This window comes from Chiloscyllium punctatum, chromosome 30 (genome assembly GCF_047496795.1).
Source record: "Chiloscyllium punctatum isolate Juve2018m chromosome 30, sChiPun1.3, whole genome shotgun sequence".
NCBI classification, from domain to species: Eukaryota; Metazoa; Chordata; class Chondrichthyes; order Orectolobiformes; family Hemiscylliidae; genus Chiloscyllium; species Chiloscyllium punctatum.
In genome coordinates, this window is record NC_092768.1 from 33003803 (window position 1) to 33029061 (window position 25259).

Sequence of the window (25259 nt, forward strand, 5' to 3'; positions counted from 1 at the left end):
TTCCCAGGCATCCCATAATTTGGAGCAGTCAAATCACGACGGACACAAACTGGTACCAATGCAAAACAATCCCAACTTTGTTAGGAAGCAAGTTACAATTGCTTTTACTCCTAAACAATACTGTCACTCATCCTATTCAACCCATTAAGCTTACAATACTTCCTGACTCTCTTGTAAATTTCCTCTCTGTCTCTGTGGGACTGCAAACTTCTCTCTCTCTCTCTCTTCCTCTCTGTCTGTTTTTCTTTCTCTCTCTCTTATACACACACATTTATCTCTATCTATCTCTCTCTCTCTCTCTCTCTCTTTATCTCATCTCATAGAGTCACAGAGATGTACAGCACGGAAACAGACCCTTCAGTCCAACCCGTCTATGCTGACCAGATATCCCAACCCAACCTAGTCCTCTCTCTCATCTCTCTCTCTCTCTCTCTCTCTCTCTCTCTCTCTCTTTATTTGTGGATGGTTTTCTGCCACTTGTAGTTCTTCAAAGTTTGTGCGAAGATCTGTAGCTCGGGTGCTTGTTCTTGTGGTCCTGTTCGCCGAGCTGGGAATTTGTTAGGTGAAAAATAACAAATAACACGATGAATGCCGGAGGAAACATCACAGAAGCGCTTCAAAGGAGGCTCCCAAGCACTGAGGATGTCACCTAGACAGGGGACGAAACGTCTGCAACACAAATTCCCAGCTCGGCGAACACAACCACAACAATTTGTAGTTCTGGCCGATCAGGGAGACTCCCTGAATACTTTGAAACAGTGTCAATCATTTGGATGGCTTGCTCTTGTTTGGTTCTTTGTGTAGCATGACCGTTCTGTCTAGGCCCCTCTTTGGTTTAGTAGATAAGTTGTTTGGGGGGTCTGCCCAGGATAACAGTTGCCTTTTACATTATCCTTCCACATCTAACAGAGATTTACCTGCACTTCCACAAACGTCATCTACTGTGTCCGCTGCTCTCGTGTGGTCTCCTTTACACTGGGGAGACAGGAAGCCAACTTGCGGAATGTTTCAGAGAATATCTCTGGGACACAATGCACTAAACAACCCCACTGCCCTGTGGCCGAACATTTCAACTCCCCCTCCCACTCCCCCAAGGACATGCAAGTCCTGGGCCTCCTCCATCACTAAACCCTAACCACCCGACGCCTGGATGAAGAACGCCTCATCTTCAGCCTTGGGACCCTCCAATCCCATGGAATCAATGTCGATTTCACCAGTTCCTTCATTTCCCCTCCATCCCACCTTATTCCATATTCAACCTTCCAACTCGGCACCTCCCTCTTGAACTGTCCCCCCCCCAGTTATCTCTCAGTCCATTGGCCCACAAGCCTCATTCCTGATGAAGACTTTATGCCCAAAACATCGAATCTCCTGCTCCTTGGATGCTGCCACACACTTGACTCTGACCTTCAGCATCTGCAGTCCTCACTCCCTCCGCCATTTAGATTATGTTAATGTCATTAGCATGGGGGCGCTGTGTTTGCATTGTTTGGTGTGTGGGTTTACTTGACCAATGTACCCAGCATCCCTTGCGGTTTGGTCAAGTTGGCACTCTATCTATGTTTTAGCAGCCAGGAGACTGTTCCAAGTCTTTACAGGAAGCAGGGTGTGAGGATGTTTGGTCAAGGTAACTGTGAGAGTCAGTGGGTTTGTAGTGGATATCGGCCAGAGATAGCAAGGAAGGGAAGGGAGGCATGCGAGACAGACCAGGTGAAGGTCAGAGCGAGCTGAAAATTGGAAGCAAAATAGATAATTTTTTTCTAATTCTAGCCCAGAGAAGGAAGCAGCACCGAGGATGTCCTGGAGAGAGAATTATGGGTAGGGGTCCGGAATAGGAATGGAACAAGGACTGCTGCAGGTATCCCCACAAAGAAACAGGCGTAACTGGGGCCCATGCGGGTCCTCACACCCACCCGCCTGACCTGAGGAAAGTGAGAGGAGTTAAAAGAGAAGCTGTTGAGGGTGAGGATGAGCTTGGCCAAGTGGAGCAAGGTAATGGTGGATGGGGATGGTTCAGGCCTGCGCTCCAGGAAGCAGCGGGGAGCCCTGAGAGCATCCTGGTGAAGGATGGGACGTGTGAAGGGATTGCACGTCCATGGGAAAGAGGAGGCAGCTTGGAGCTTGTGAACTGGACATTCCAAAACTGGCGTAAAGCGTCAGCGGAATCACGGGTTTATGTGGGCACGGACTGGGCCGGGGAGAAAAGACTGAGTCAAGGTTGGAAGGGGTGAGTTCTGTGGGGTTGGGTTGGGTGGGGGAGATCACCAGGTGAAATGAGGTCAGTGAATGTTGTGGACCCAATGACCTGGTGTGCCACGGTGGGGTTATGGAGCAGGGGGAGATAGGAGGAGGTATTTGAGAGCTGGTGCTCAGCCTCTGTAATGTAGAGGTCAGTCGGGAAGGCAATGGCCTAGTGGTATTATCGCTGGACTGTTAATCCAGAGACTCAAATAACATCCCGGCGACCCAGGTTCAAATCTTGCATGGCAGAAGGTGGGGTTTGAATTCAATATCTGGAATTCAGAGTCTAATGATGACCATGAATCCATTATCAATTGTTGGAAAAACCCATTGGGTTCACTAATGTCCATTACAGAGAGAAACTGCCATCCTTACCAGGTCTGGCCTACATGTGACTCCAGACCCACAGCAATGTAGTTAACTCTTAATCCCCTCTGGGCCCTTAGGGATGGGCACTAAATGCTGGGCCTAACCAATGACACCCTCATCCTGTGAATAAATTAAAGAAAAAGTACACCAAATGACAACAGCACCGCCAGCAAGCTTAATAACAAAGTCAGGGATGGATCTAATCACACAGCATGCAGTCAGTTCGTCGGTTGGAATGGGTAGGGGGGTGGGGAGTGTGCAGAGAAATTAAGGCGACCAATGTCACGCCGACAGTTCGTGATGAACAGGTCGGGTGCAGGTCAAAGGCCAGAGGGAGGGTGCAGGTGGAGGGAGAGTGTTGGAGCTGGGCGAAGGGGGATTGTGGGATAGGGAGAGGGCTCTTGCCCCAGAGAGGTGGGCGCGGAGGCGAAGGGGACGGAAGAGGAGTTTGACGTCATGCCCGCAACTCATCAAGGTGGGAATGCAGAGAGATAAAGCCAAGACCTTTGCCGAGTACGGAATGTTAGGCATCGGAGAACAGAAGGTGTGGAGGGGGGTGGTGAATACGTAGCAGGAGGTGGGGTTGGTGGGAGGTGGTGGAGTGAGAGGGAAGGGCAAGGGAGGAAGGATCCAGAGGGTAAAATTCAAATTTGTCCATAGCACCTTTCATGACCTTGAGAGGTCCTCGAGTGCTTTGCAGCTGTCTCTATGTCAGATTAGATTCCCTACAGAGTGCAAACAGGCCATTCGGCCCAACAAGTCCACACCAACCCTCCAAAGAATAACCCACCCAGACCCATTTCCCTCTAACTAATGCACCTAACACTATGGGTAATTTAACATGGCCAATTCATCTGCCCTGCACACCTTTGGACTGTGGGAGGAAACCGGAGCACTCGGAGGAAACCCACACAGACACGGGGAGAATGTGCAAACTCCACACAGCCAGTCGCCCAAGGCTGGAATCGAACCTGGATCCGTGACACTGTGATGCAACAGTGCTAACCACTGAGCCATCATGCCGTCAGGTCAGAAGTGTGGTCGCTACTGCATTTCAGGGGGCCCAGCAGACCTGGTTGTACAAAGCATGAACCCACAAATCTGCAGTTGGACCATTCGCTGCAGCGATTTTCATCAAGGTGGAACTAAGTTACCAGGAGGCCAGGAATAGTGCCCTTGTTCTTCCTCAGAATGGCGTCGAGAGTGCGATGCTGGAAAAGCACAGCTGGTCAGGCAGCATCTGAGAAACAGGAGAATCGACGTTTCGGGGATAAGCCCTTCATCAGATTCCTGATGTGCCTGAAACGTTGACTCTCCTGCCCCTCGGATGCTGCCTGACTGGCTGTGCTTTGCCAGCACCACACTCTCGAGTCTGATCTTCAGCATCTGCAGTCCTCGCTTTCTCCTTCCTCTGAATGGTGCCGAGTGATTTTCCATCTATTGCAAAAATATACTTGATTCATTAAAAGTGAACTTTATGTACATACTGAAGAATTTCTGCGCAGTCTTTCCACATGAATAACAACAAACCTCTGAAAGTTGGCATTCCCTGCAATTATGAAAAAGAGACGCAAGGTAACTCGTACTTAGACAGGTCACATGTGTTTGAGGCACTGAGAGGGTCTGATAGCTGACCCGACTCGTAGATTCATAGAGATGTACGATATGAAAACAGACCCTTCGGTCCAACCAGTCCATGCCGACCAGATGTCCAACATTTCTCCTGTCCCACCTGCCAGCACCTGGCCCATATCCCTCCAAACCCTTCCTATTCATATACCCATCCAGATGCCTTTTAAATGCTGTAATTGTACCAGCCTCCACCACCTCCTCCGGCAGCTCATTCCATACATGTACCATCCTCTGCGTGAAAAAGTTGCCCCTTATGTTCCTTTTAAATCTTGCCCCTCTCACCCGAAACCTATGCCCTCTAGTTTTGGACTCCCCCCTCCACACTGGGGGGAAAAGACCTTGACTATTCACCCTATCCATGCCCTTCATGATTTTATAACCCTCTTATAAAGTCACCTCTCAGCCTCTGACATTCCAGGGAAAACAGCCCCAGCCTGTTCAGCATCTCCCTACAGCTCAAATCCCCGAACCCTGGCAACATTATTGTAAATCTCTTCTGAACCCTTTCAAGTTTCACAACATTCTTCTGATAAGAGGCAGACCAGAATTGAACGCAATATTTCAATGGTGGCCTAACCATTGTCCTGTACAGCTGCAACTTGACCTCCCAACTCCTGTACTCAATACTGCTGTGGAACCTGGTGTATGGGTCAGGATTCACATTTTTGGATCATTGGAATCTCTTTTGGGGGAGAAGTGACCTGTATAAGAAGGACAGATTGCACCTAAATTGGAAGGGGACTAACATACTGGCAGGGAAATTTGCTAGAACTGCTCGGGAGGATTTAAGCTAGTAAGGTTGGGGGGTGGGGGGGGACCCAGGGAGATAGTGAGGAAAGAAATCGATCTGAGACTGGTACAGTTGAGAACAGAAGTGAGTCAAACAGTCAGGGCAGGTAGGCATAAGGTAGGACTAATAAATTAAACTGTAGTTATTTCAATGCAAGGGGCCTAACAGGGAAGGCAGATGAACTCAGGGCATGGTTAGGAACATGGGACTTGGATATCATAGTAATTACAGAAACATGGCTCAGGGATGGGCAGGACTGGCAACTTAATGTTCCAGGATACAATTGCTGCAGGAAAGATAGAAAGGGAGGCAAGAGAGGAGGGGGGGGGGGTGGCACTTTTGATAAGGGACAGCATTACAGTTGTGCTGAGGGAGAATATTCCCGGAAATACATCCAGGGAAGTTATTTGGGTGGAACTGAGAAATAAGAAAGAGATGATCACCTTATTGGGATTGTATTATAGACCCCCCAATAGTCAGAGGGAAATTGAGAAGCAAACTTGTAAGGAGACCTCAGCTATCTGTAAGAATAATAGGTAGTTATGGTAGGGGATTTTAACTTTCCAAACATCTACTGGGACCGCCATAGTGTTAAAGGTTTAGATGGAGAGGAATTTCTTAAGTGTGTACAAGACAATTTTCTGATTCAGTATGTGGATGTACCTACCAAAGAAGGTGCAAAACTTGACCTACTCTTGGGAAATAAGGCAGGGCAGGTGTCTGAGGTGTCAGTGGGGGAGCACTTTGAGGCCAGCAACCATAATTCTATTCATTTTAAAATAGTGATGGAAAAGGATAGACCAGATCTAAAAGTTGAAGTTCTAAATTGGAGAAAGACCAATTTTGACGGTATTAGGCAAGAACTTTCGAAAGCTGATTGGAGGCAGATGTTCGCAGGTAAAGGGACGGCTGGAAAATGGGAAGCCTTCAGAAATGAGATAACAAGAATCCAGAGAAAGTATATTCCTGTCAGGGTGAAAGGGAAGGCTGGTAGGTATAGGGAATGCTGGATGACTAAAGAAATTGAGGGTTTGGTTAAGAAAATGAAGGAAGCATATGTCAGGTATAGACAGGATAGATCGAGTGAATCCTTAGAAGAGTATAAAGAAAGTAGGAGTATATTTAAGAGGGAAATCAGGAGGGCAAAACGGGGACATGAGATAGCTTTGGCAAATAGAATTAAAGAGAATCAAAGGGTTTTACAAATATATTAAGGACAAAAGGGTAACTAGGGAGAGAATAGGGCCCCTCTAAGATCAGCAAGGCAGCCTTTGTGTGGAGCCACAGAAAATGGTGGAGAAACTAAACGAATATTTTGCATCAGTATTTACTGTGGAAAAGGATATGGAAGATATAGACTGTAAGGAAATGGATGGTGACATCTTGCAAAATGTCCATATTACAGAGGAGGAAGTGCTGGATGTCTTGAAACGGGCAAAGGTAGTTAAGTCCCCAGGACCTGATCAGGTGTACCCGAGAACTCTGTGGGAAGCTAGAGAAGTGATTGCTGGGCCTCTTGCTGAGATATTTGTATCATTGATAGTCACAGGTGAGGTGCCGGAAGACTGGAGGTTGGCAATCGTGGTGCCACTGTTTAAGAAGGGCGGTAAAGATAAGCCAGGGAACTATAGACAGGTGAGCCTGACTTCGGTGGTGGGCAAGTTATTGGAGGGAATCCTGAGGGACACGATGTACATGTGTTTGGAAAGGCAAGGACTGATTAGGGATAGTCAACATGGCTTTGCATGGAAAATCATGTCTCACAAAGTTGGTTGAGTTTTTTGAAGAAGTAAGAAAGAAGATTGATGAGGACAGAGTGGTAGATATTGACTTCAGTCAGGCGTTTGACAAGGTTCCCCATGGGAGACTGGTGAGCAAGGTTAGATCTCATGGAATACAGGGAGAACTAGCAATTTTGATACAGAACTGGCTCAAAGGTAGAAGACAGAGGGTGGTGGTGGAGAGTTGTTTTTCAGACTGGAGGCCTGTGACCAGTGGAGTGCCACAAGGATCGATGCTGGGTCCTCTACCTTTTGTCATTTACATAAATGATTTGGATGCGAGCATAAGAGGTACAGTTAGTAAGTTTGCAGATGACACCAAAATTGGAGGTGTAGTGGACAGTGAAGAGGGTTACCTCAGATTAGAACAGGATCTGGACCAGATGGGCCAATGGGCTGAGAAATGGCAGATGGAGTTTAATTCAGATAAATGAGAGGTTCTGCATTTTGGGAAAGCAAATCTTAGCAGGACTTATACACTTAACGGTAAGGTCCTAGGGAGTGTTGCTGAACAAAGAGACCTTGGAGTGCAGGTTCATAGCTCCCTGAAAGTGGAGTCACAGGTAGATAGGATCGTGAAGAAGGTGTTTGGTATGCTTTCCTTTATTGGACAGTGTATTGAGTACCGGAGTTGGGAGGTCATGTTGTGGCTGTACAGGACATTGGTTAGGCCACTGTTGGAATATTGCTTGCAACTCTGGTTTCCTTCCTATCGGAAAGATGTTGTGAAACTCGAAAGGGTTCAGAAAAGATTAACAAGGATTGTTGGAGGATCTGAGCTACAGGGAGAGGCTGAACAGACTGGGGCTGTTTGCCCTGGAGCGTCGGAGGCTGAGGGGTGACCTTATAGAGGTTTACAAAATTATGAGGGGCATGGATAGGATAAATAGACAAAGTCTTTTCCCTGGGGTCGGGGAGTCCAGAACTGGAGGCCATAGGTTTAGGGTGAGAGGGGAAAGATGTAAAAGAGACCTTAGGGGCAACCTTTTCACGCAGAGGGTAGTACATGTATGGAATGAGCTGCCAGAGGATGTGGTGGAGGCTGGTACAATTGCAACATTTGAGAGGCATCTGGATGGGTATATGAATAGGAAGGGTTTGGAGGGATATGGGTTGGGTGCTGGCAGGTGGGGCTAGATTGGGTTGGGATATCTGTTTGGCATGGATGGGTTGGACCAAAGGGTCTGTTTCCATGCTGTACATCTCTATGACTCTAATAAAGGAATGCAGACCAAACGCCTTCTTCACTGTCCTATTTACCTGTGACTCCACTTTCAAGGAGCTATGAACCTGCACGAGAAGGTCTCTTTGTTCAGCAACACTTCCTATCATTAAGTGTATAAGTCCTGCCCCATTTTTGCCTTCCCAAAATGCAGCACCTCGTGTTTATCAAAACTAAATTCCATCTGCCACTCCTTGGCCCCCCAAATTTGGTCCCATACTATCTTGAGATCACCTTCACTGCCAGCTGCGCCACCCCCATTGGTACTTGAGCTGAATAGTGCCAAGTGATCTTTTACATCAGTCCGAGAGGGCAGGGAAAGCCCTTTGGTTTTAGCACTGACAGCCGAGGGAGTGCAGCACAGGAACAGCAGCTGAGACTTTTAGGTGCAAGTGTCCAGAGTTGGGGGTTTCAACATTGAGATGGACTGAGGGGATTTGGGGAAAAGGATTTGGGGGTTTCAACATTCAGCTTTTGTCAAAGTAGGAGGCCATTGGGCCCATCCAGCACCTTCTGGCCTAGTGAAGGAGCTGGCCAGTCGATCCCACATTTCACCTCCTCAACCACCCCCCTGTTCTTGCTGCAAATCTATTTTTCCTATGTTCATTTCCTTTTTGAACATCCCTGTTGCATCTGCTTTCAATGAATGCAGTGCAGCTCATTGGAATAACCTCCTGATCCTGTGATTGTAACTTGCCAGTTAATTACAGTAATCATTGTAATGCCCTTCAGGCATAATAGCCACTATGTTACATTGGCACCATTACTGTTATATTGAGTTTATGACATTTAAGACATATCTCAATAACTCACCACTATTGAAATTACATCACCTTCAAATGATCTGTCAGAGGTAGTAGTGGATGCTGGTACAACTGCAGCATTTAAAAATTATCAGGATGGGTATATGAATAGGAAGGGTTTGGAGGGATATGGGCCAAGTGCTGGCAAAAGGGACTAGATTAGGTTAGGATATCTGGTTGGCATGGTTGAGTTGGACTGAAGGGTTGGATTCCATGCTGTACATCTCTATGACTCTTTGACTGAGTATTCCTTACACATACCAATAACCATTCCATTCATATTAAGTTATGTTCATATCTCAATGACAACAGCATGACATTAAAAACAATGACACAGCATTAATGTCAGTAATATGACATGAGTCACTATGACATCAAAGCAGCAACATTAGTCTCAGTTGTTGCATTTACCATAATTAATTTGGCATCAATACCTGCAATCATGCATCAATATTGGCCAAAATGGTAGCTGGAATCCAAGGGTTGCATTATGAGGAGAGATTGTCCAATGTTGCGTTGTGCTCCCTGATATTTTGGAGGTTAAGGGGTGAGTGCGTTGAGATGGACTGAGGGTAATTAGAGAAAAGGAATTTATGATGGTCAGTTTAGGGGACATCATCTGAAATGGGGCACCAGGCCTTTCAGGAGTAAAGGTGGGATGCTGGTCTGTGGGGAAAGGGGAACAGAAGTTTGGAATTCTGTTCCACAAACAGCAAATGAAACAAGGAGGATTGTTAACTTTTAAATCTAAGCTTGATGGGGTTTTTGTTCGAAGTAGGTATTCGGGGATTTGGCGTTATGTTGTAGACTAACCATTGGAAAGGCTGAACAAAGTTAGAGTGTGAAGTGTTCCGAAATTAACATCGATGCCAGCGATTGTGCATTAATGTCAACAATGCTGCATTAACCAGAGAGTGTGAGAACAGGCCATTCAGCCCATCAAATCCACACTGACCCTCTGAAGTGCATCCCAACAGATCCACCCCCCCTTTACTCTGTAAGGCTGCATTCCCCTTGGCTAAACCACCCAACTTGCACATCCCTGGACACTGTGGGCAGTTTAGCCAATCCACCCTAACCTGCACATCTTTGGGCTGTGGGAGGAAACCCACACAGAGACGGGGAGAATGTGCAAACTCCAGACAGATAGTCCTCCGGGGGTGGGATCGAACCCGGATCACTGGCGCTGTGAGACAGCAGTGCTAACCACTGAGCCACCGTGCCAATAAGTGATGTTATGTTGTTGCAAAAAGTGGTGATATTTGGATTATGGTGATGGACTATCCACCTTAATGAATCCAAGTTCTGAAAAAGAGTCACTGGACCTGAAACATGATCAAATATGGAGTATTTAATGTTTCTTTCCAACTAAATCTTCTTATGGATTTTTGCATGTGGCCTTTGAAAAAAATAGCACAGTGGCAAGATGGTTACTCCCACGTTATAGGGTGTCTCTCAGCATCCTGGATTTATTAATCCAGAGAACATGAACGAGTTCAAATTCCAGCACAGTAATTTGCTAAATTCAATTTGTTTCAGAAAAATCTAGGAATAAAAAGCTGACACCAGTAAAAATGGCCATGAATCTGTCCGGTTGTGGAGAGATCCATTTGAGAGGACTCAAGATGCTGCAGAGTTAAAGTCGAAAAGCGTGGAGCTGGAAAAGCTCATCTGGTCAGGCAGCATCCTTCCTTTACTCCTGAAAGGCCTGGTGCCCATTTCAGATGATGTCCCCTAAACTGACCATCATAAATTCCTTTTCCCCAAATCCCATCAGTCCATCTCAACGCACTCACCCCTTAACCTCCAAAATATCAGGGAGCACAACGCAACGTTGGACAATCTCTGCTCATAATGCTACCCTTGGATTCCAGCTACCATTTTGGCCAATATTGATGCATGATTGCCGGTATTGATGCCAAATACCCCTCATTCCTGATGAAGGGCGTAAGCTTGAAACGTCGCTTCTCCTGCACCTCAGATACTGCCTGACCGGCTGTGTTTTTCTAGCGCCACACTCTTCGACTAGAGATCCGTTTGGTTCATGTGCGATCAGTTAGGTAGTAAACTTCTCCTTCTTACACAGGCCCAGGTCTATGTATTTGTTTTAGTATGTGCCTGAGGTTAGTCATTGCTGATGAAAAGAGCTCATTTATTGCTCCATCCCCTAACTGCCTTTGAAAAGGTGCTGTGAGATGCCGTCCTGAACCACTGCTATAGTAACACCCACAGTGCTGTTAGGGAGGGAGCTCCAGGATGTTAACCCTGTGACAGAGATGGCTTGGAACTTGCAAGGTGGTGCTGTTCCCATGTCTCTCCTGCCCATGCCCTTCTATTTGGTCAACGTCACGGGTTTAGAAGGTACCTTTGAATGGCTTTTGGGGAGTAGCTGCGCTGCATCTTGTTGCTGGCACACACGTTGGTTTGTGTTTGATTTGTGATTGTCACCTGTACCTAAGTACAGTGAAAAGTTTTGTTCTGCGTGCAGCGCAGGCTGATTGTAGGGTACAAAGGCCATCGGGCGAATGAGCAGAGCGAGGAATACAAAGGTGCACAATAAGCAAGACCTGCATTAGATTTGAAATCTGAGAGGTCCATTCTGAAATCTAATAACAGTGGGGAAGAAGCTGTTTGTGAACTGCTTGGAAAGTGTGTTTCAGCTTCTGTATCATCTGCCTGACAGAAGAGGTTGGAAGAGATTATAATCGGGGTGGGAGGGGCTTTTGGTGTTGACTACCTTTCCGAGGCAGGGAGAGGTGTAGGTGGAGGGAGTGAATTTTTTTAAGGTGATGGATGAGGTGTGAACCAAGTGGTACTTGTGTTGGGCTTCTTGAGCGTTGCCGGGGCTGTGCTCATCCACAGTGTCCCAATTTGCTCACAACTTCACTCTCCCATTATCGAGGAAGGCAATCAGCCTCACTGGATCTGCCCAATAGGTCTGGGCCATTCAGTCCTGGTAGTCCACGCCGATAGTAATATTCCGCAAAAAACCTGTTTGGTCTTCATCTCATACCGTCATCATGACCGTCTGCTTCTTCTCCTTTGTGTGAACGTGTGAATTCGGAGCAGCAGGAGGCCATTCAGTCCCTCGAGCCTGTTCTGCCATTCAGTTAGGGCATGGATGGTGTGATTACTCCACATTCCCAACCAACCTTTTCTTCATCAAGAATTTGTTGACCTCTACGTCGAAAAGCATTTGAAGTCTGTGCAGCTGCCACATCATGTTAAGGAAGAGGGATCCAAAGTGAGGAAAAATGTCTCCTGAGGGGTGTCTTAAAGGGACCACCTTTTATTTTGAAAGGGAGACCCCTAGTTCTCTCCTCATCCACACTGTCAAGATCCTACGTGTTTCAGTCATGTAACCACGGTTACCCGATTCATCTTCAGTTGCTGCTCACCCAAATGGCTCACTCCAAAAGCACGTTCTCATCGCATAGTTGAATTCCAGACTCTATTTACTGGTAACTATTCTAGACGGGAAGAGAGTGAGTGCTTTGGAGAGGGAACGGGAAAGATTTAGCACAGTAGTTTCAGGCATGATTGATTGATTGATTGATCGTCACGTGTACCGAAGTACAGTGAAAAGCTTTGTTTATGAGCAGTATAGGCAGATGGAGAGCAAGGATGTACAGAACAGAAGGTTTCGATGGAGGCGTACACAGGGTATACAAGAGAGACAAACATTGGTAAGATCAGCATTATTTGAGGCTGGAGAGTCCATTCATCCGTCTAATAACAGCCGGGAGGAAGCTGTCCCTGAACCTGTTGGTGTGTGTGTTCAGGCTTCTGTATCTTCTGTCGGACAGAACAGGTTGAGGGAGATCATTACTGGGGTGCGATGGGTGATGTTGGCTCATCAACTACCTCAGTGGCATTATACCCACTTCCCCTAAAGTCATTGCCAACCAGAAGCAATCAACCTCCGTCAGGAGCTCACTCCATGACTGAGCTTCCCTCACCCTCTGGGGTAAAGGATTTCCAAACATCCAGCACCCTCTCAGTGAAGAAGGTCCTCCCCATCTCAGTCTTACATTGCTTGCCTTCTATTCTCCTCCGCCCCTCCAGCCCCAGGTTGTGGACTGTACTCTCTGCATTTGAATTGTTCTCACATCTCTGTGAGGCCACCTCTCGTTCTTAACTCACACGCATGCAAGTCCTCAATCCCACCCTCCCAGGCATTAGCCTGGTGAATCCAAAAAAAATGGAGGTTGCTGGAAAATCTCAGCAGCTCTGTGGAGGGAACTCAGAGTTCACGTTTCGGGTCCAGTTTGACACTTTGACACTTCAGTGGTCACTTTAGTTCCGAAGAAGGTTCACTTCAGTTCTGAGGGAAGGTCACTTGACCCGAAACGTTAACTTTGATTTCTCTCCACGGGTATGGTCGGACCTGCTGAGCCTTTTCCAGCAATTTTTGCTCTAGTTTCAGATTTCAGGCGTCTGCAGTTCTTTCAGTTATCGGTTTGGCGAACCTCTGCTATATTCCCTTTAGTGTAAGTGCATCCTTCCATAGGCGAGGGGACCAGAACTGTGCAAACTACTCTAGGTGTGGTCTTGCCAGTGTTTGACACAACTGAAGTCAGTCTTCCTTGCTCCCATACTCGTATCTTCTTCAACAAAGGCAAACGTACTGCTTATCTTCTGCATTTCTGGGTGAACCTGCATGCCAGTGGCTTATGAGCAAGGACACAGCTCCCTTTGGAATCACGAGGGACACCGATAAGCTGAATAGCAAAGATCCTTTCCCTAGGGTAAGGCAGGTTAAAACTAGATGGCATAATTTTAAGGTGAGGGGAGAAAGATTTAAATATGGGCCTGAGGGGTGTCTTTTTCACACAGCGCATCGTTCGTGTGTGGAATGAACTGCCAGAGGAAGTGGTAGATGCAGGAACACTTACATTTAAAAGACGTGTGGACCGGTACATGTATAGACATGGTTGAGGTGGGTCTGGCCCAAGTGCAGGCAAATGGTTTAGCTTGGGATACCTGGTTGGCATGGATGAGTTGGATCGAAGGGCCTGTTTCTGTGCCATCTGACTTTGAGCTCTTCGAAACCTCAGAAGTTTCGAACTTCCACCATTTCAGAAAACCTGCAACTCCTTTGCTCTAACAGAAGTGGATAACCTCTCACTTACCCACACTATAGTCCGCCTCAGTCACACAGGCAGCCTGTCTCGATCCCTTGACTTCATCCTCGCAGCGCACTTTCCCGCCAGTTTTGTGTTATCTTCAAACTCCAAAATATTGCAATTTCAGACTATTAATATGGATTGTGAATAACTACAGTCCCACTGACCACAGCCTGCCCCCAGTCGGAAAATAACCCATTGATTCCTACTCTCAGCTTTCTTTCTGTTCACCAATCCCCAGTGCTTGTGTCTTATCCCCAACCTCATTGCGTCTTACAGCACAGAAACAGACCCTTTGGTCCGACCAGTCCATGCTGAGCATAATCCCAAACTAAACTAGTCCCACCTGCCTGCTCCTGGCCCATATCCCCCCCCCCAAACATTTCTGACTCATGAGTTTATGTAAATGTCTTCTGAACGTAACTGTGCCCACGTCAGCCACTTCCTCAGGAAGTTCATTCCACACAAGAACCACCCTCCACGTAAAAACAATTGCGTCTCTTGTCTTTTTTTTTAATCTTTCTCCTCTCGCCTTGAAAATATGCCCCCCTTTGTCTTGAAATCCCCCACCCTCGGGAAAAGACACCGACCTTATCGATAGCCCTCATGATTTTATAAACCGCGATAAGGTCACCCTCCTCAGCCTCTCATGCACCTTAATTTTGTCCGTTCACCTTCTGAAAATGCACACGTGCCACTTTCTCTCGCGCTCTCCATCCACGCTGCCAGCAACGTCCTCCATAACCTCTGTCAGCTTTGTCAAACATCCTTTCAGAAATCCAAAATTAAAAGTCACACAACATCACGTTATAGTCCAACAGGTTACTTGGCTACCTTCCCCCTTCCCATTTAGCGCACCACCCCGGAGGCTCCCTGCCTTCATTCCCGATGAAGGACTTTTGCCTGAAATGTCGATTTTCCTGCTCCTCGGATGCTGCCTGACCAGCTGTGCTTTTCCAGCACCCACTCTAATCTAGACTCTGATCTCTAGCATCTGCAGTCCTCACTTACGCTTAATTGGAAGCACTAGCTTTTGGAAAGCTTGCTCCTTCATCAGGTGGTTATGGTGTATAAGATCATAAGGCATGGAATTTATAGCAATTTACAGCACACCTGTTGAAGGAGTCAGTGCTTTGAAAGCTAGTGCTTCCAAGTAAACCTGTTGGGACTATAACCTGGTGTTGTGTGATTTCTAACTTTTTACACCCCAGTCCAACACCGGCATCTCCAAATCATAAATTCATGTTGCTTCTGTTCAGTTCGAAAATTGTTTTATAAATATCCAGTAATCACACCCTTTTCGAATAGATTCCAGTCTTTCCCCTGATACAGACATTAGAAATCAGGCTGACCGGTCTGTATTTCCATGTTTACTCTCTGCTTCCTTTCTTAAACTGTGATGGTAAGTTTACAGCGTTCCAACCTGCAGGCATTGGTGCAGAATTCAAGGTGACCACTAGTATACCCATTCTCTCTGCTGTGTTGCTGGAAAAGCGCAGCAGGTCAGGCAGCATCAAAGCGCCCCTCCCCTAAGTCCCTCCTCCCTACCTTTTATCATAGCCTGCTTGGCACACCCTTCTCATTCCTGAAGAAGGGCTTATGTGCGAAACGTCAATTCTCCTGTTCCTTGGATGCTGCCTGACCTGCTGCGCTTTTCCAGCAACACATTTTTAAGCTCTGATCTCCAGCATCTGCAGTCCTCACTTTCTCCCATTCTCTCTGCAGCCATCTTTTTCAGTACTCTGGGCTGAAAGTCATTGTGACTAGGGTTTCTCAACTTTCAGTTCTATTAATTTCTCCATTGCTACTTTTTTGAACTAAATTCTGTAACTTCCACACTAGGTGCTTGCTTTTTAATGACTTTTGTGATATCTTCTGTGAGGACAGACAAAAAGAGGACTTTTCTGCACTTACTCTCTATTTGGATTTTATAATTTCTCCCCAGCAGATTTATATTTGCTGATATCTCCCTTTAGAAGCCTCTGTAATCATTGTTATATTTGTTACCATTTTACTTTCATAGTTTAATCTCTTTCTTCCTTGGTCCTACTTGGCTAAGTTCTAAAATTATGCAGATCCTCAGGCTTACCACTTGTTTTAGAAACTTTATATCACACCTCCTCTGAACTAGTGTGATATTTAGCTTTCCTTGCTAGGCACGGTCCTCTTGCTTAACCCTTTTGGGTATTTTTGCTAAAAAAGGAATATATGTTTGTTTTGAAAAGCAACATTATTTCTTTAAATAATAGCTTTGCCTATCTACTGTCTAACCTTTTGCAGAGGAACCTTGATTATCCGGCGTTCGATTATCCGAATATCAGATTATCCGGCAAGATTGCAAGGTCCCAGTGCTTAGCTAAACTATGTTACCTGGCATTCGATTAGCTGGACTTTCATTTACCGAACAAAATATCCCCACCTGTGTCCATTGGATAACCAGGGTTCCCCTGTAGTCTGTTTTTCAATCCACTTAAATTACTCACTTGTACTTGCAAAGGCAAGGACTGATTCGGGATAGTCATCATGGCTTTGTGCATGGGAAATAGTGTCTCACTAACTTGATTGAGATTTATTGGAGAAGTAACATGGAGGATTGATGAGGACAAAGTGATGGATGTGATCTATATGGACTTTAGTAAAGTGTTTGACAAGGTTCCACATGGTAGACTGGTTAGCAAGGTTAGATAACATGGAATTACAGAGAAAGCTAGCCATTTGGATACAACATTGGCTACAAGGTAGAAAACAGAGGGTGGTGGTAGAGGGTTGCTTTTCAGACTGGAGGCCTGTGACCAGCAGTGTGCCACAAGGATCGGCACTTGATCCATTGCTTTTCATCACTTATGCAAATAATTTGGTTGCAAACATAGGAGGTACAGTTCATAAGTTTGCAGATGATACCACAATTGAAGGTGTAGTGGAGAACGAAGAAGGTTACCTCAGGTACAATATGGTCTAAATTAGATGGCCAATGGATCAAGAAGTGGCAGATGGGGTTTAATTTACATGAATGTTAGATGCTGCATTTTGGAAAAGCAAATCAGGGCAGGACTTATAAACTTAATGGGAAGGTCCTGGGGAGGGTTGCTGAACAAGGAGACCTTGGGGTGCAGTTTCATAGTTCCTCAAAAGTGGAATTGCAGGTGGATAGGATAGTGAAGACGTCTTTTGGTACACTTACCTTTGTTGGTCAGTGCATTGAGTGTAGGATTTGGGAGCTATACAGGATATTGGTGTGGCCACTAGTGGAATACTGTGTGCAACTCTGGTCTCACTGCTATAGGAAGGATGCTGTAAAACTTGAAAGTGTTTAGAAAAGATTTACAAGGAAGTTGTCAGGGTTGGAGCTATAGAGAGAGCCTGAATGGACTGGGTCTATTTCCCCTGGTGCGTCAGAGGCTGAGAGGTGGCCTTTTAGAGGTTTAAAAATTCATGAGGGGCATGGATAGACAATAGACAAGGTCCTCCCACAATCCAAAGAGGCACAGGTAGGGGTGGATTGGCCATACTAAATTGCCTCATGGCATCCAGGGATATGCAGGCTTGGTGGGTTAGCCATAGGAACTGCGGGGTTGCATCATGGTAAATGAGCTGGATTTGTTCTTCTGTTTTTTAATCAAGATATTAGGTTGACGTGGGGTGAAAAAACTAAAGGCCGTAGGCACAGATTTCAGGTGAGTGGCAAGAGAAACAGAAATAGCACAACTAGTGGTTGGCATTGGAAATGCGGGCTTTGAAATTGTGGATAAATGCAATGGAGATAGGAAGAGGAAGGAAATGCAGAAAGAGCAGGGAGGTGGGAATAGCTGGATTGATCTCTAACTGAGTAATGAATGTCCTCCTACTGTGTTAGAATATTCTATTATAGTCCATTAAGACATAATTGTTGCAAAGGTTAACTGATATCATTGAAGAATCACAGGATCTCTACAGTGTGAAAATAGGCCCTTTGGCTCAACCACACCGACCCTCCGAAGAGTAACCCACCCAGACCCATTCCCCCTACCCTATTACTCTACATTTACACCTGACTAACGTCCCAAACCTACACATCCCTGAATACTATGGGACAATTTAATATGGCCAATCCACCCTAACATGCACATCTTTGGACTATGGGAGGAAACCGGAGCACCCGGAGGAAACTCCTGGAGAGAATGTGCAAACTCCATACAGACAGTCGCCGAGGTGGGAATTGAACCTGGGTATCACAGTTAAAAGCAAACGACCAGGACCTCTTGTGGCACTGTGAGAGTAGCCTATCTCTGATCAAGGTGGCCTGGGTTCAAGACCCATCTACTTCAGAGGTGTGTAATAGCAACGCTGAGCGAGCTGGCTAGGAAAATACCTAAAAGTCAAATGAGTGCGGATGCTGAAATAGGAACAGAAAATGCTGGAATCATTTAGAGTGAGTGAGTGAGTGAGGGTGTTACTGTTTTAGGTTTGATATGATTTCTTCAGGGCTCTCTGTTCTGTGGCATGGCAGCTCAGCGGTCAGCACTGTTGCCTGCCAGCACTACGGACCTGGGTTCAATCCCAGCCTTGGGCAACTGTCTGTGTGGGTTTCCTCCCACAGTCCAGTGATGTGCAGGTTAGGGTGGATTGGCCATGGTAAATTCCCCCATAGTGTTCAAGGACGGTTAGGCTAGGTGTATTAGCCAGCGATAAATGTAGAGTAACGGGGGAATGGGTTTGAGTGGGAGAGTCAGGCTGAAGGGCCAGTTTCCACACTGTACAGATTCTATGGTTCACAGTTCTGAGAAAGGGTCAGATCAAACTCGAAGTGTCAACTCTATGTTTCTCTCTCTCGCAGACCTGCTGAGTTTCTCCAGCTTTTTGTTGACTGGTCCTCAAGGCCAGTCGGATTGCTTTGCAAGATGTTTACGCTCCAGGGCCTAGCTTGTTGATGTTATTGTTGGCCAGAGGAGCCTGGAGTTGTCTTAACTATCAGGAAGTAATTGCTCCCTGATTAACTGTTAAGCTGTTAACTGCTCGCTGAGAAAACACGTTGCTGGAAATGGGTGCTGGTTTGACCGATTTGGAAATGTTGTCACAAACAGGCTCATGTGGTGCGTTTGTGTGAAGGATATATATGTGTCTCACCCACCTTTGTTCCTTCTGCCAGTTCAGTACCCTAAAAGGAACCACTTTCCTCACCTGCACCAGCCTTTCTGAGACCAGTTGTGGCTTGTATTACCCAGCTTAAAAGCCCGGAACTCCCTCCCTGTCAACTGTGTTGGTCTCCCTCCATCACGTGGACTGCAGGGGTTCGGGAAGGCGGCTCGCCACCACCTTCTCAACGGTGACCGAGGGAACGGGCTCAGCCAGCGATGCTCATGTCCCCGTAAATGAATGAAAGGAAAATAAGAACCCCTTAATTCCCAAGCCCGGATTCGACACCCATTCTGCCCAGGGCAGGGCGTGTAGCTTCACCCATTGGGTGCGTCTCACCCACCATGGCCTGCAGGATGGTCCTGCAGATGAAGGGAGTGACCGGCAAACAGGAAGGAGCGAGAACACTGGTGTGTCCTCTATTTAAGTTGTCTGTGTGCCATTCTTTTGATGGGCGGGTATTCATGGTACATTAAGGCGAAGGTATGAATTGATTCTTAGTACTTTGGGAATCTCCTATCATCTGCCAACCATCCAGCTCCAACTTTGCATTCTGTCTTGCCACTCAGAGGCGCCCCCACCAGGCGGGAGGCTAGATGAGCAGGGATTCTCACTTTCGACCAGGGTGGCGGGGGGGGTGGGGGTGTGGGGTTTATTGATGTTTTGCTCCTGGGCCTAGCCACAGTTGGCCATTAACACACCCAAATATCGAGCAGACTGTTGGGTCGACGACTTGTTTCTCTTCCGTGTTTACGTCTGTGGTCCCTGAAGAGGGAGTGTATGCCATCCACTGGGGCCTTCCACATGTAATGCACACTCCAGGGGCTGGAGAGCATTACCTCCCCCACCCCCAACCAGAACAACATTTTGGTGTTTCACTTTGAAATATTTTTTGAGTTGGTAACTCCGAAAATTGACTTCCTTTTCTTTGGCAGTGTCCGAACCCAACTGGTCCTTGAGCAGTGTCCCCTTGCTAGGCCTCAAGCCTTTCTTGGGTACAAATGTCATTTTAGTTTAAATTTCAATTGCCTTTTGAAGCTGGAGCTGGTTACAATGTCTCTTTAAGGGCTAATTCCGCAGTTAATGGCCTAAGTTGCTGTAAGCTTTCTCAAAAGCACAAGAAAAGACTTACCTGACTTCCTGCTTCCCGTTGTTTTGGCTTGGGCCCACACTCAGGGTGCTCTAGGTCAGGAAACAAGCAGTGTTTCGGATCTCTCAGGCAACACAGTGGCTCAGTGGTTGACACTGTTGCCTCACAGCACCAGGGACCCCTGCTTGATTCCAGCCTTGGGCAACTGACTGTGTGGAGTTTGCACATTCTCCCCATGTCCGCGTGGGTTTCCTCCCCCAGTCTGGAGATGTGTCCACCAAAAGAGCCCCAAAACATTGAAGGTTTTCAAGGAATTAGATATACAGCCAATTCTTCTGTAACGCGATGGTTGCGTTCTTGTTAACACAGCCCCGCGTTATAGAAAAGTTGCGCTTTAGAAACCACGCTTAAAGTGTTGGCATGTCATCGCGTTATGGCCACACATGGTTTTAAAGGTCATGCTATCAATAAAGCATCCCCAATTCGTCAATCGCATTAAGTGATTTTGTGTTGATGAAACCCCATGTTATAACAGAATGACCTGTAGTTCCGAGGCCTAGTGTAAATAGACAAGGTCTTTTCCCTCGGGTGGGCGAGTCCAGAACTAGACGGCATAGGTTTAGGGTGAGAGGGGAAAGATATAAAAGGGATTTAAGGGACAGTGTGTTCATGCAGAGGGTGGTGCATGTATGGAACGAGCTGCCAGAGGAAGTGGTGGAGGCTGGTACAATTGCAACATTTAACAGGCGTCCGGATTGGTACATGAATTGGAAAGGTTTAGAGGGATATGGGCCAAGTGCTGGCAAATGGAACTAGATTAGGATAAGATATCTGTCAATGTGGACGAGTTGGACCGAAGGGTCTGTTTCTGTGCTGTACACCTCTATGACTCTATGAATCTAAATTGATGGAGAAATTGAGCATCGAAGGATCTATGGGAAGAAAGCAGAGTTAACATTTTGAATCCAGTGACTCTTCATCAGAACATCCGTGTTGATAAGGAAAGCAGTTGTTGTTAGTATTGTTGAATAAAGGGAACTATGGAGCTATGAGGAAGGAGCTGGCCAAAGTTCAATGGTGCAATACCTTAGCAGGGATGACCGTGGAGGAACAATGGCGGATATTTCTGTGTATAATGCAGAAGATGCAGGATCAGTTCATTCTAAAAAGGAAGAAAGATCCTAGGAGGAGCATGGGTGGCCGAGGCTGACGAGGGAAGTTAAGAAACATATAAAGTTAGAAGAGAAAAAGTATAACATAGCAAAGATAAGTGGGAAAACGGAGGACTGGGAAGCTTTTAAAGAACAACAGAAGATTACTAAGAAGGAAATTCGCAGAGAAAAAATGAGGTACAAAGGTAAACTGGCCAAAAATATAAAGGAGGATAGTAAAAGCTTTTTTAGGTATGTGAAAAGCAAAAAAATGGTGAAGACTAAAATTGGGCCCTTGAAGACAGAAACAGGGGAATATATTACGGGGAACAAAGAAATGGCAGAAGAATTGAATTGGTACTTCAGATCTGTGTTCACTGGGGAAGACACAAGCAATCTCCCTGAGGTAACAGTGGCTGAAGGACCTGAACTTAAGGGAATTTATATTTGCCAGGAATTGGTGTTGGAGAGACTGTTAGGTCTGAAGGTTGATAAGTCCCCGGGGCCTGATGGTCTATATCCCAGGGTACCGAAGGAGGTGGCTTGAGAAATCATGGATGCGTTGGTGATTATTTTCCAGAGTTCGATAGGTTCGGGATCAGTTCCTGCAGATTGGAGGGTGGCTAATGTTATACCACTTCTTAAGAAAGGTGGGAGAGAAAAAGCAGGAAATTATAGACCAGTTAGTCTGACCTCAGTGGTGGGGAAGATGCTGGAGTCTATTATAAAGGATGAAATCACGACACATCCAGATAGTAGTAACAGGATATGTCAGATTCAGCATGGATTTATGAAGGGGAAATCATGCTTGACTAATCTTCTAGAACTTTTTGAGGATGTAACTGTGAAGATGGACGAGGGAGATCCAGTAGATGTGTTGTACCTGGACTTTCAGAAAGCTTTTGATAAAGTCCCACATAGGAGGTTAATGAGCAAAATTAGGGTGCATGGTATTGGGGGCAAAGTACTAACTTGGATTGAAAGTTAGCTGGCTGATAGGAATGGCAGGCAGGCGGGGTACCGCAGGGATCAGTACTGGGACCGCAGCTTTTTACAATATGTATTAATGATATAGATGATGGTATTATCAATAACATTAGCAAATTTGCTGATGATACTAAGCTGGGTGGCATGTTGAAATGTGATGAGGATGTTAGGAGATTACAGGGTGACCTGGACAAGTTAGGTGAGTGGTCAGATGCATGGCAGATGCAGTTTAATGTGGATAAATGTATGGTTATTCACTTTGGTGGCAAGAACAGGAAGGCAGATTACTACCTAAATGGAATCAGTTTAGGTAAAGGGGCAGTACAGAGAGATCTGGGTGTTCTTGTACACCAGTCAATGAAGGTAAGCATGCAGGTACAGCAGGTAGTGAAGAAGGCTAATAGCATGCTGGCCTTCATGACAAGAGGGATTGAGTATAGAAGCAAAGAGGTTCTTCTGCAGCTGTACAGGGCCCTGGTGAGACCACACCTGGAGTACTGTGTGCAGTTCTGGTCTCCAAATTTGAGGAAAGACATTCTGGCTATTGAGGGAGTGCAGCGTAGGTTCACGAGGTCAATTCCTGGAATGGCGGGATTACCTTACACAGAAAGGCTGGAGCGACTGGGCTTGTATACCCTTGAGTTTAAAGACTGAGAGGGGATCTGATTGAGACAGATAAGATTCTGAAAGGATTGGACACTCTGGCAGCAGGAAACATGTTTCCGCTGATGGTGAGTGCTGAACCAGAGGACACAGCTTAAAAATATGGGGTAGGCCATTTAGGACAGAGATGAGGAGAAACTTCAGAAAGAGTTGGAAAGAGCTGTCAAGGATTGTGGAATCAAGGGTTATGGAGATAAGGCAGGGACAGGATACTGATTAAGGATGATCAGCCATGATCATATTGAAAGGTGGTGCAGGCTTGAAGGGCAGAATGGCCTACTTCTACACCTATTGTCTATTGTAACTGATTGGTCATGAGTTTAAAGTATTCCTCCTTCTCTCCATGTAGGCTGGACCACCTAAAACGAGAACTAGGAGAGACCACAGACTGCTGTTCATTAAACGATTGGGACCATCTTCGACAGTAAGTTTTGACGCTTTTCATTTGCTCTTTTGCTTATTGGAGAGTTCTTCCCTGCAATCGTTCATTCAAAGCCACCAGGAGGTGCCTAATCAGGGAACCCATTCCCACTCCAAAAGCCTAAAAGGAAAAATGAAGGGGTTGTCTAAGTGATCATGAATCAGTGTGAGAGGAAGACTTAGGCCCCAGGACCTTACAAAGCACTTGACAACCAATGTAGAATTCTGCCGTCATGGTTCAGAAAGCAGCATGTTCACCTCGACAGAAGGAGGTTGTGGTTTCAAAGGCCCACTCCAGAGACGTAAAGCTAAATGTCCCAGTTGGTACACCCAGTGCAATACTAAGGGAGTGCAACTCTGTCGGGAGTGGCATCTTTTGAATGAGCCAGAGCCAGTTCATCTCCTCAGTGGAGAATTGCAAAGTCCATTACTAGGAAGAGCTGGCCAGCTAACTTTGATTGAGATTTCTACTTCCTGTTCACGACACATCAGGGTGGTTTAAATTATTTACAGCTGGAGGGCATTAATTGAAGTTTCAAATCCAAAGGGACACTCATTGAAACCAGATTTAGGAGGTACATGCTTGTGATGTTTCACACTATAAATAAATGTTACACTGAGTAATTAATTCCTAGTCTTATTGTTCAACTATTGGAATATAACTCAATCCATATCCTAGAGTCATTGAACTGTATAGAATGGGCAAAAATCTTTCGGTCCAACTCTTCTGTGCTGACCAGATATCCTAACCTAATCTAGCCCCATTTGCCAGCATTTGACCCATATCCCTCTAAACCCTTCCTATTCATATATCCATCCAGATGCTGTTTAAATGCTGTAATTGTACTCGCCTCCACCACTTCCTCTGGCAGCTCATTCCATACACGCACCATCCTCTGCTTGAAAATGTTGCCCTTTAGGTTCCATTTAAATCTTTCCCCTCTCACCCTAAACCTATGCTCTCAAGTTCTGGACTCCCCTACGCTGGGGAAAAGACCTTTTCTATTTATCCTATCCATGCCCCTCATGATTTTATAAACCTCTATAAGGTCATTCTTCAGCCTCCGGTGCTCCAGAGAAAATAGACCCAGCCTATTCAGCCTCTCTCTATGAGCCCAAACCCTCCAAACCTGGCAACACCCTTGTAAAAGTTTTCTGAACTCTTTCAAGTTTAACTTAATTTTAATAGGAAGGGGACCGGAATTGCACGCAATATTCCAAAAGTGACCTAACCAATGTCCTGTACAGCTGCAACGTGACCCCCCAACTCCTATACTCAAAGCGCTGACCAATAAAGGCAAGCATACCAAACTCCTTTTCTATTGTCCTATCTACCTGCATCTCCACTTACAAGGAACTATGAACCTGCATGCCAAAGTCTCTGTGTTCAGCGACACTCCCCAGGACCTTAGCATTAAGTGGATAAGTCCTGCCCTGATTTGCCTTTCCAAAATGCAGCACCTCACATTTATCGAAATTAAACTCCATTTGCCACCCCTCAGCCCATTGGCCCATCTGATCAAGGTCATAGAGTCATAGAGATGTACAGCACGGAAACAGACCCAAGGTCCCATCTCCTAACTGCCCTGCCTTCACGTTGCAGCACGGCCTCCTCTGTTTTCTCCACGTGGCTAGAACAGTACTCGGAAGATTTTCGCGGCCTGGATGGTGACTGCCTGGAGCGCCTGGTGCTTTATATCCGACAGGAATGCCAGGGCTCGGATCTGGAGCGGCGAGTTGAAGATCTCCTATTACAGAATGAGAGTCTGTCCATCAGCGATGGGAGAGTACCGACCGATGGTATGCCATCTAGTCTCTGTTTCTTCAATGTTTACTGGAGTATTACTGTATTTGATGTGTCAAAGTGATGAA

At 46.1% G+C, this 25259-nt stretch overlaps 1 protein-coding gene across 8 annotated transcripts in view; it reads left to right on the plus strand.

Moving 5' to 3' along the window:
- The window catches only part of LOC140455399 (ral guanine nucleotide dissociation stimulator-like), a 232698-nt gene that overhangs the window by 148946 nt on the left and 58493 nt on the right, over window positions 1–25259 (plus strand). For all 8 annotated transcript variants that reach the window (XM_072550211.1, XM_072550207.1, XM_072550215.1 and 5 more), the window contains 2 exons: window positions 23317–23391; window positions 24991–25187. In XM_072550211.1, the coding sequence (XP_072406312.1) occupies window positions 23317–23391; window positions 24991–25187 (272 nt within the window). The remainder of the gene's footprint in view (window positions 1–23316; window positions 23392–24990; window positions 25188–25259) is intronic.